The following is a 12,801-nucleotide window of genomic DNA, read 5'->3' as shown; positions in this document are numbered from 1 at the left end:
TAAGCATTGGGTAACTGAAGATATTTAAATATTTTCCATGACTGTTGTATACTAATCTCAATATGAATTTTTGTCACGGCTGGACATGTCACTTACACAATAACAGGCACGATATTATAAGTATAGGTGAAAATAATTCAGTCTATTTAGTCTATTTTGTTGTTTTATGTAGTACAATATGAGTATGGCAAATCAAATAGAACAGAGCAAAGTTAAAGAAAGTGTAGCAAGTGTAGCAATTTCCGACAGTGAAGAATAGTTGTCAGAGATTGAAAATTATATAAGTGCCGTCGGTGATACTGATGACTCTGATGAGGATAGTGAACCACGGCAAAGAAATCTGCAGCAAGCACAAGTACGAGTATCCTTTCTAATGTTAGAGAGATTCAGTGGAAGGTGGATCTTCTACAATAACCCGGACTAAAGCTTCCCAAAACATTATAAAAAACGATATCACGAGATATGCATCTTCAGGATAACATACTTGGTGAGTTCGTTTTATCTTATTTTCAGTTCTACTGAAATGTAGTATGAAAATTACTAATATTAAGGCAAATCAAGTTTATGGGAAGAATTTTTAATTTATTATTTGTATATAAATATGTATTTATTTTATATAATAAATACATTTGTGTGTGTGTGTGTGTGTGTGTGTGTGTGTAAATAAACTTTGAACTGGCGGTGGTTTTGGGGTGTGGTGGTTGTAAAACGCGAAGATATGTCGAAATTTTCCGGAAGTCGAATCATGATACCATTACAATAGGTAGCTTTCTTATGAAATCTACCTAATTGAATTAATAAATATGCAAACAATTATTTTGGATGCTAGTTTTTTTGTGAAGTAAAACTTTACTGATATATTCGTAATATCTTCCTTTATATCAGTTTTAACAACATACGGTAGTGTGTTTAATTTAGCATTGATTTAATATTTTTTCACTATTGTTTTACCGTATAACTCAGTATAACTGCTAAATCATCATTTATAACATCTAAAACTTTACTTTTTTGTTTAATAAATTTGAAATCATAGTAAAACAAAAAAAAATTTCTAATCTCTGATATTAGGTTTTAATAATATTTTTTAGTAAATATATTAAAATATAGAAACGTTTATCACTCACATTTATTCGTGTGTGCTGTTTTTATTGTTATGAAAGAGAAAGGATAGAGAGAGGAATTAATTACAGAAAGAAGAATAGTGAGGCAGAAGCTGTTTGTAGTTATTCACAAAATCAATAACCGTTTCCTATTGCACACTAACGTAAAATAGCCTTAAATAGTCAGGATATTATAACCAGTGAGAGTTATAATTACAATATTCAAAAATATTATTTAAAAATAATTTTAAACAGTTTTGATCATTTAATTTTCCTTTTATTCTACTGAATATTAAGCATTTTTAAACGCACGCCCATTTTTTTTAAATCTACAATTATATTTCAAACGAAGTGAAAAAAAATATAATTAATTTTTGCTTGGATATGGACACAGTAAAGAAGAAGGTGCTATATTATTATAATTATATAAACCATAACAGTTTATAAATTAACAGCTTCAAATAAGTAAATTATTAAAAAGAAACAAGAATGAAATGTAAATATATGTGCGAATTAGAAAGTAGGTTTTCAATTCTTTATTCTTTATAAAAGCTAAAGATCGTAATTTTACTCACTTAATCATTAATCACTGTATCTTCCATATAACTAATCATAAAAAATCTAACCTTTCAAGGTATATACCTTGAAATACCACAAGAAGTAGTAATATTTGGGACCTGATTACGAGTAATACGGAAGCATTTTGTGATATGTAAATTGGTTAAATATTTATTAATAAAAATTAACACGTCAAGTAGGATTACAAAAAAATCTTTTTTAAATTTATTTTGCGAAAAAAAAATTAATTAAACTAAACAATATGAAATTCCTTAATCCGGATTAGTATTTTATCTGTTCTACTGGATTCATTCATTCACAGTGTCTGACATTAGAATAGGTCCTGTCACGGCTGCCGCTCTCCTCTTGTACTATCCTTTTCTAACCTCTTTGTTTTACTAAATTTTCCCTTTCCCATAATCCCATCCACTATTAGAAATCTCTTCCTTTCCTTCCATTCACCAGGCATTCTATCGCATCCACTAATAAACACCATATTTTCGTACATTCTCCTAGCCAGTTCCATTTCCTGTATTCAATTATTTAGAATTTCTTGTTCTTTCCGATCATGCTAAATACTTCATTTTTTACATGGTCTTGCCATCTGAAATAATTCTGCCCACATCCACTTCTCAAAAGCCTCAATTCGTATTCTGTCTGCTTTCTCATCCTCCATCTTTCAGCTCCATAGAGCATCATACTCCAAATAAAAAAATTACTTTTTTCTACGTTAACGCTAAAGTTAATTTTCCACATAGCAGTCTTTTCCTAATAGCAGTTAATGCTGCTGTAAGCAGCATTAGTAAATGCTGCTTACTTCTTACTTCTTAATATTCTTGTTTTAAGTTTTACTGTGCAAGTCAGGTCATCAGTTATGTAGTTCCCTGAGTGCTAAAATTTGTTCACCTGCACTAAAACCTCATTTTCTATCTTCATCCTCTCCTTTTTCCACTTCATACCATACTTTTTTCTTCTTTTTTTGATCCTCATACCCTGAGTTTTGCAAGCTTCATTTAAGTCATCAAGAATTTCATGTTGTTTACTTGGGCTCTCTGCCAGTGTCGCCACATCATCAGCAAAATGTATCCATTATATTCTTCTTCACTCTATCTTTATTCTTCTTTTCCCATTCAGACAGCATTAAATTATTTCTTCCAGACATATACTAAACAGTGTTGCCGACATGCAGCATTCCAATCCCTATTTTCCTGTAATTTCGTATCCTTCCCTCGCTTTTATTCTCTGGTTATAATGCAGCGTTTTATTAGGCGCCTCTCTTCCCTGAGAACTTCCTTATTTTCCAAAATTATCAGAAATTTATTCCATCTAACACTGTCAAACGTTTTACTACGTCGGCAAATGCTAGATACACTCTCCGCCTCCTTTCCATGTATCTCTCACCTATTACTCTTAGCAGCCCTATAGGGTCCCGTATTCCAACATGTTTTCTAAACTCTTACTGTACTTCCTCAATATTTTCAAACAATTTATTGTATACCCTGTTATTTAGAACACTTAACAGTACCTTAGCTGCATTTGATTGCATTATTAGACTAATCGTTCTATGTTTTTCTCATTTCTTTGTATTTCTTTTCTATTGGTACTATAACTATATCTCGCAAGTCCTCCAGCCACTTCCCTCCTTCAAGTATTCCACTGCATAGGTCTAGTATTAACAATTTTCCTGTCTCTCTTAGTACTTTGAAGAGTTCAAATGCTATTTCATCACAACCCTCAGGAAAATTCCTTTTATTAATATTTCACTAAAATTTTATTTCTCAATGAAAATCATTCTTAAAACCATTAAATATAATTTCATATCAACTAGTTAAATAAAATTTGATCTTTTAACTAGTATTTTTTTTTTTTTTTAATATTGGCAAAAATTTTTAACAACATATATTCTTACTTGAGCTATAAAAAAGTGAAATATATATATATATAATTCATAAAAGTTAATAAATGATAATTGAAAATTATTGTAATAAATATTTTGCCTTAGTTACTAATTTTTTTAATTTTAATTTCTTCCTTGCCAGTAAATAGAAAATAAATATCAACAATTATTTTTACTGAATCTAGTTAGGTTTTATTTTCTATTTAGTCTTACGTAATTACGGAGATGAACAAAAATAAAAATGAGTGAAATTATAGAAAAACAAAATGAATTTAATGAAAATATTTTTTAACAATCTTTAGTTTTAATTTAATTCCGCATCTTTTATATAAGCATATTTTAGTGGGAGATGCAATAAAAGGAAGATAATATTTTCTTTTAAAAAAAAATTATAATTCAACATTTCTTAATGTACTTTCTACCCAACAAAAGTAAAATTATAACTATTAATACTTATGGTTTGACTTCTCCTCAGTTTTTGTTTTTAATTATATACATTGTTATTTTTATTTAAATTTATCTTTTGTTTTTCAAGAATGTAATTAAACAATCTTAATACAATTCCTGTACTTCTCTCTTTTTTCTTTATATTTCATTCCGCTATCTCCCAAAAAACTCTCAGACCTTTCACTTTCATCACGTATTTTAACCATTTTTTTGTTTTCATTCTGCTACCTCAGTTACGTAGTATATTTGATTGCATTTAACCTTATCCTATTGTTTCCTCTTTTCAGGGTTTCTCTTCCAGCCTTTTAAGTTAATTCGATAAAAAGTGGCTTCAATTTACTTTTCAGTTTCCAAAATCTCACCTTCTTAAAACGTTACCCTTTTTATTAATTACTCTAAAATGTTCTTTTTAAGTAATTTCTCTTAACATTGCACCAATCAAAACACATTATTTACGCTTACATGATAAAAATTTGTAATTCTATGCGTAATTATCTTGAATTTCTGTGTTTCTTTCCCAAATATAAATGCATATTAATGGTTTTATTAGTTAGTAGTATTTTTTAAAAATATTTATTTTTTTTATTTTAAATCTACTTTGAAGCCTTTTAAATTTAAAATTTTAATTTTGCATTTCAATACACATCCCATTAATTTAGAGCTAGAAAACATGAAAATATGTATCCTCTATTATCATTTCATAATACTTAATCATTTTTTTAAGATCTGTTAAACGTCTGCAGGATTATAATTTTATAAGATATCAGGTGTTCATTTAAAATTCAGATCTTATTTATTACCCGGAAAGTGATATTAGATTAAGAAAATATATTTGATACGAAAATTGTTAAAAAATTTATTTAACCTTTATCACTCCAAAATTTTCCATTAACATTAATTAATTCACACCAACTTCTACAAAAAACCCCTAAAAAGAATTTCCATTTGAAATTTCAGAAAAATTTCGATAAAGTTGTTTACAATTTATTTTCTTTACCTTCTTTACCTAAATTTCTTTACGAATATAAATCCTTAGCTTATAAGTAAAGAAGTAAAGAAAACCCCTAGTAGTTGACACGTTATAATGTAATTATTAGAGAGCAAACATTAAAAATTTATTTTCATCATGGAGACATCTTGATTTTATTTCTCGTTAATAAGTAGGCATTGCTAATATTTCATTCTTGTAAATCGCTGTGTTTAGCTGAGTCTGTTCTTCATGATTCGTTATAACAATTAATTCATAAACAACAAATACAAATCAAAACAATTGGTCACAAATTGAAATAAACATACCCATAATAGCGAATGACGTTTAGCTACATCCTCAACTGACAATTGTCAATTTCCTAACTTTGAGATTTGTGGTATAATAAAATTGTCTAATAAATAACTTATATTCAGAAAACTGATATACCCGAATTTGTTAAACAAAATAGTTAATTTATAACTTTTTTTTTTCAACATAATACGATAGTTGTTTCTTTAAGATTTATTATTCACCAAATAATGGAGTAAAATCATCCTCAAATTTCAATGACAACTTTCAATTTGATTAATTTTTATACGTTTTGAAAAGAATCATTTATAATGTCTAGTGAATAAGGGATTTTAAGTGAAAATCAGGTCAAAACTATATGTATAAATACTCTGATTCATGTATGAAATTAAACTTCAATAATTCTGGTATCATAGGTATTAAAGGCTACAAATAGGTTAATATAATATAGTTTAGAAAACACAAATTTATTGTTATATCGAAAAAAAATTAAAATTAATATCTATTATTAGTTTTAAAATAATCTATTAATTATACAAAACATAAATACTGTTTTTTAAAGAAAGTTTAGTAAATATCGAGGAAGGTTTTAAAATGATAGTGTATTTCTCTCTAAACCGACCAAGCTGGTTACAACAGTAGTAACGAATTATCCTGAAGGATCAGCAGTACCTTCTAGCTTTACATTTAGTAAATACAAGTAATTTGAGAAGTAAATTAATTCAAATTAAATGAAGACCGAAGTAGACCTATAGTTATGACGCATGCATGGTTTAATTGTCGTTATGTCAGTGCAGGTTGGGTGCTGCTAGGATAGTTCCATTATCGTTGCCCTGCCGTTAACCATGGCTGCTCCGCTTTCTGTTTGCACTAAAGAAGAGCACGTTCAATGATCCGTTTTTTGTGTTCGGAAAGTGTATCAGGGGCTGAAATTCATGGAAGACTTTCGGTACAGTACAGGAACAATGTGTTGCTGCAATGGAGTGTCTACGAATGGATTGAAAAATTCAAAAACGGTCGCACAAGTGTTACGCACGACGAAAAAGTCGGACGACCGTTTACCGTCACAAAGGAGGAAAACATTGAGCGTGCACGTGACATGGTTTATTTAAATAGACGAGTACCTATTGATGAAGTAGCAAATCGGATGCTAATTAGTCACGGTTCTGCCTACGAAATCATCCACAACAGCTTTGGGTTTTATAAAGCTTATGCAAGATGGGTCCCAAAACAACTCACACAGTCGCATAAACAAACGCGCTTGAACATATGCCAACAACATTTGGATTGCTATGGTAACGAACGGGACATCTTCTTAGACAGAATCATCTCACTGGTGACGAAACGTGGATCCATCATTATAAGCAGGAGAGTAAACGGAGAGTATGGAATTGAAACATCCAAATTCGCCCTGCAAAAAAAGGGTTCAAGACCCAACCATCCACAGGAATACTGATGCTTACGGTTTTTTGGGACTCACAAGGCCCAGTACTGGAACATTAGGAGGAAAGGGGTACGACAATAAACAGTGCGCGTTACAGTGAGATGCTTACTGCCATGCTGAAGCCTGCAGTTTGAAGCAAACCCCGAGGACTGCTGTCGAAATGTGTTGTGTTGTTCCGCTACAATGCCCGTCCACATACTGCTCCCCACACTGCTGAAACGCTTCAGAAACTCAACTTTGAAGTACTGGCTCATCCTACGTATAGTCCTTGATCTTGCCCCTTCTGACTACCACTTGTTTTGTCCACTCAAAGAGGCGTTAAGGGGCCGTCGATTTACCTCGGACGAAGCAGTGAAAGAAGCGGTGCATTCCTGGCTCGCAGCTCAACGGAAAACCTACTTTTATGTGGGCATCTGGAAGCTTGTGTAATGATGGACGAAGTGTGTTGAAATGCAAGGGGATTATTATGAAAAATGATGTACATGTAGGTTTCAAATTTGTAATAAAATTTATAACTACATTATTTTAATTGATTTACCCTCGTATGACATGCCTGAATTACGTGGTGAATTAACAACTTCTTACTGTTTCTATTCTTTAATTTTATTTCAATAGTGTAATGTTTGTTCTGTTAAATTTTCTATTTGTAGTTTTTAAAACTTTGAGTGGAAAATTTGTAAAAGTAAGTTTGTTTTTTATTGACTATTAATCCCAATTCTTTGCAAAACTAGTTGTTTTTCCTTTTAGTACTTTACTTCATTTTTATGTAGTATTTGAGCTTAATAATCACGCAAAAATTAATTATTTATTTATAAACGTATCGTTAATACAGAATTTACAAATGGTACATGTATGTGGTTTCTTTAAATTCAATATTTTCGTTCCTATTGGTACAATAACATTTCATAGGTAAAAATGCTATTACAAATATTAATACAATGTATAGTTTCTGTTTTAAAATAATTATCTAATTGGTAAGTATCTACCAAGTGAAAGAAAATATTTCTTTAACATTATAATTAATTAAATCGTTTACATAAATATTACTCAGTATTATAAATAATTTTCTTTTTTTTCAGTTCTCACTTCCCAACAAAATAGATGCAGTAGAACTTTTTCACTTAAAATGCGGATATATAACATTTAACGTAGTTCCAAACCATACACGGTTTTATTCTGTTTTGTGTTGTACATAAGTAGTTGTTTCCGTGCAACAAACAAACTTCAGTGTTGTAATAAATGTTTGCAATTGTCAAAGTTTCTGATCTAATAGATAGCGTTAGCTGTTTAATTTTATATTTGTTTAGTTTTAATATCTTACCCAGAAATTTACTTTTAAACATTGATAACTGGTAGGTAGGATAATAATAATTTTTCACAAATCAAGTTATTAAATATTACTTGAGAATATAATGAAAATTATATTAATACAAAAATTAAATTAAAATGAGGAATCCAACATGCACTTTAAACAATGTTGACCCAGTTCTTTAAAATAGCTTTGTACACTGCAGTGAATTTTACTTTATTTGTGGATTTTTTTAATATTTAACAAGATGAATACATACCTTTTCCTCGTTGATGTACCAAGTTACGTTAGCTGCTGGTTTAGAAGGTGGAGACGAACAATTTCCTCTGATAACATCACCGAGGGCATATCGTCCTTTCTCCATTGTCAGCTCTGGGGATCCATTAAGAGCAGCTGAAATCAGTTATTTTTCATCAATTTTTCTTTTGATAAAACATCGTTTTAGTGCAATTATTTGTCTGTTTAGCCTATAATTTAAAATATTATTAACATTTAATGGATTTTGCCTATATTTCTCTATTGGTTAGATATGAATTTATCCATACAGAGTTGACTATTATAATTAACTCAATTATTAAAAAAATGTCTTTATCTTCGATAAAATTTATAAAATTATAAACAAAGAAATACACGCACGGAAGCTCGCGACCGCACAAACACACATACACACCGCAAGGAAAGAGGTAAAAATAAAGAGAAACGAGAGCGAGACAGCAATTTTTTCAGTGTTTTGTGAAGGATTCATCGAAGAGCTGAACATAGTGTCGTATTTTGATCCTAAACGCCATTTCCCAAAAGCCGTATTTCTCAATAGTTTCAGTTCCCTTCTACACCTAGCAGCCTGAAAGTTATAAATTCTATATCCCTACAGAATACTTCCTTTTTTTCCTATACTTCTTATTTTCATTATTTTCTTTTGCGTTCATTTATTCATTCATCTATACACCAGTAAATAGATTATTGAATTTCTAATGTAAAAGTATGACTCTATTTTCGATAAAGCTAAAACAACCCTCCTATATTTTCTGCCAAGTATTATTTCTATTATTTTTCTGGATATTTTTAAAATTGCATGCATAATATGTTTGTAGTAGTAATGAAATTTTATTTTCACCAATATAATACACTCAAGATTTGTAATCCTAAATGCCAATGAATGAGTGCATTCAGATAAAAAATACAAAGTTGAATGGCAAAACAAGTGTGAACAAGTTTTCAACTTTTATAATCATTATGGGTGTTTTGATACCAGTAAAATTGAAGGATGTCTTCAAGGTCAAAATACGACTTCTGAAAATCAGGAACAATTAATTCACTCAACGAGTTTCATTATTTTATTTGCTTGATAGAACGTTCTGTTTCCTTCATTTGCAATGCATACAATAATTTAATAGTTTATTTATATGCTAATAAGGTTAAATTGCATTATTTATATTTCATTATTAAATGAGAAACTTTTTCTATTATAATTTCCATATTCCCTCAATATAACATCAATTAATTAGGTTTTACTGATTTGGTGATATTTTACTACATTGATAATTGTTTAAATATTGAATATATAAAGATATGTTTTTTAGTAAAGAGGAAGTGTAGTTTAATTATTTGTATCGGTGGAGATTTGGTCATTTAAGACCAATAGTTAATTTAATTATATTTGTATTACCTCAAATATATTTAACGATATAAGTATACATTCCTAACAGCTAAAAATAAACAAAATAATTAGTCAATTTAAGTGTCTAATAAACCATTAATAGGTAATATACAGGTCTCACTATATTTCTAAATAGATTTACGAAGAAAATATTCCTTTTAATAAATTATTTTTAAAATATATAAAGTCTGTTACGATTAATTACCTAAATTAATATACTGTAAATAGGGTTTCGTTAGTGGACATTACAGAAAAGCATAGCAACGATATAAAATAAACATTTGTTTTCTACCTCGATAATTGAATATACTTGAATAATCTAAAGACTGAAACTTGTTATGTAAATATATTTCCAGCGAATAAACCTCACAAAATTTCCTAGATAAACAAGAATACATTGCAAATAGCCTATTAAAACGCAACGATAGTTAATTTTGAAATAGAATTTATCAATCACATATTTAAAAAATGATGCACAATATATGTATTTTTATATACGAAATAATACATAGATATAAATGTCTGGTAGAATTTAGAGCTAGTGTGGATTGTATTTTTGATGAGATGGTAGATGATGAAATGCAGCAACGCTATGTTTCTCTTGAATCGTTATATTTAATTTCTTGTCACCCTTGACATTTTGATTGAATTACAATAGTTACATTAAACTTAAGAATATATGACACTTTAGTCATAATTGAATTTGAAAATTATGAAGAAACTATGAGTCCCCTTGGACTGAAATGAAAACACGACCGCACCCGGTGGGAATTATCGTACGAGACTAACTCGCCGGCCAGTGCTAGTAGATGCCAGAGTGCAACACCAACCGGCTCAAGATGGAACGGAACAATGTCTATTAATCAAACTTTTTTTAACATATTTTCCTTTTTTATATCTTTTTTTTTAATTCTAACATGAGAAATTTAGTAGCAGTAATGAAATCCCAAGCTGAAAAAAGATACTTTTATGGAAGTAAAGAATATTCGTACAGAAAAAAAGAAAGCGGCTACAAGATACAGGATACTTTGGCAATTTTCACTTTTTTAAGAATCCAACTTATCAGCACCCTTAATAAAAGTACTATATTTTTAGATCAAAATATAAACCATATGAAAATCTTTGTGTACTAAATATAGTCAGCTTTAAAAAATTTGTTAGAACTATCCAACTTAATTTAAACTTTCAACAACATTTTACTGAACGATTTCTTTTTTACATTTATTTTACTTCGTACCCTATTTGTTTAATTCTTTCTGTGGTATTATAAAGATTGGTTATTAAATTACTCTAATTACTAATTAAAACTCAACCATCTAAAAAAAAATTGTTTTTCACTCTTTTCTTACTGCTAAAAAAAAAAATATTATTTCGTTTACTTTTATGGTGACCTATAGTTCATGGAATTCCTTAAATTACTAGGTTTAAGAGGTTTTTAAAAAAGATTATAATTTTGGGTTTATTCCAGTAACTATTCAAAAGTATTAAAACTAGGTTATATTTCATGACTTTACCATGAAAATTAATATATTAACATATATAAAAGTTTTTAGAAAAGTCTTACCAAAGTTGCTATAAATGCGTTCACAAAAAGAGATAAAAATCATATTTTTCTAATTAGTTTATAAAAGTATTATTCAACCATATCACTTAAATGAATTTTCAATAAAATATCGTTTAAAAGAGGCAAGGTAATTTATAATGATTTCGTTTTTTTTTTACCTAATTCAAAATTTAGCATTTTGGTTTTATTGTAGTTAATAATAGCACAATGTATGCAATCATGTTTAGAGGGGGGAGAGAAAGTATGAAGTATCAGGTAAAAAAGTACAGCTATACTTATTTTTTTTAAAACAGACAAATTAAAAGAATAACCAATATTTTATTTCTGCTTGAGTTATATCTGGGGGTGACAAATTAAAAGTTTTTATGATTATCATAATCTAATATTTAAGTGAAAAACTGGATGAAGAAAATACATCTGTGATTACTTTAGAAGCTCTCAGGATTAATAGAAATGGAGCGATCACGTATGGGAAAATTGTCTGTGATCAGGTGGTAGATTATAAATGATAAAATGCATAAGGAAATGAGAAATATAAAAAAATTTCAATGCTTTAGTTTATCTTATTATTATTATTATTATTATTATTATTATTATTATTATTATTATTATTATTATTATTATTATTATTATTATTATTTCAATTTATTTCTGTGAAAATCTTTTGTGTGATTTCAGATCATCCTATGAACTTACTTTGCTCCAAGTTCAGTAATACGTAGATGTGGGGGATTTTTGGCTTCAAGAATTGTTTTCTGATTTTTGATTGGTTTCAGAAGTTCTGTTTGGTAAAATAATTTTGTTAAAAATAAAATTCGGATATTATCATGTACAAATTTGTACTATCAAGTTATGTAATTTATTACATTATTGTTAATAATTATGTAACTGACCAAACATTGTCATTCGTATATTGTAGACGCGTAGAATTACTAACCGACGCCCCTGCATCCTGAGATTATCCAGTTTTATCTGTTCAACCATCTGTGCTTTGGGTAATCAGTCATTCCTAATGATAACGAAGTAACTGTGTTATATTCAAAAGTAGTCGTTCAGTAATTTTTTTTTTTTGTCGTGTGACTAATATTTACTAAATAACTAAATTAGTAACTAAGATTTAAAATTACATTTTTTATATGTAATAAAACATAGATTTTGGTTCCACAAAGACTTATTATAAATTAAAATTATTACTTGTAAAACTCGACTACTTTATTACTTTTTTTCGTAATTTACAGTTCGTAATAGGAAAAGGTTACTTTTTTCTTTTATATTGATAAAGTAACTCATCGATTATATTCGAAATTTAATTTAAAAATTAGGATTTGGTAGAAGAAACAAAGAATTTTCTAGTAGACAACTCTAAAAAAGTTAGGACAAAACAGTCGTTGTATTAAAAAAATCTAAAATAGTTATTTTCTTTTGGAAAGTAACTGTGTTCATTTTCTAGATTTGAATGCTTACTCAGTTACAAGAAATAAGTTACTGTTAACATAATAATATTTAATTTTCTCCAGTTTTTATCTTTTGTGTTGTTTTGTTGATT

The 12,801-nt window shown here is 28.7% G+C and overlaps 1 protein-coding gene across 1 annotated transcript in view; it reads right to left on the bottom strand.

Moving 5' to 3' along the window:
* LOC142321793 (uncharacterized) overlaps positions 1 to 12,801 on the bottom strand; it is a 159,112-nt gene that overhangs the window by 43,005 nt on the left and 103,306 nt on the right. Inside the window, exon 4 of the mRNA XM_075360191.1 lies at positions 8,294 to 8,427. Within this exon, the coding sequence (XP_075216306.1) occupies positions 8,294 to 8,427 (134 nt within the window). The remainder of the gene's footprint in view (positions 1 to 8,293; positions 8,428 to 12,801) is intronic.

The sequence above is a fragment of the Lycorma delicatula genome, chromosome 1 (genome assembly GCF_047948215.1).
Source record: "Lycorma delicatula isolate Av1 chromosome 1, ASM4794821v1, whole genome shotgun sequence".
Classification (NCBI taxonomy): domain Eukaryota; kingdom Metazoa; phylum Arthropoda; class Insecta; order Hemiptera; family Fulgoridae; genus Lycorma; species Lycorma delicatula.
This window is presented reverse-complemented; position numbering and strand designations above follow the sequence as displayed.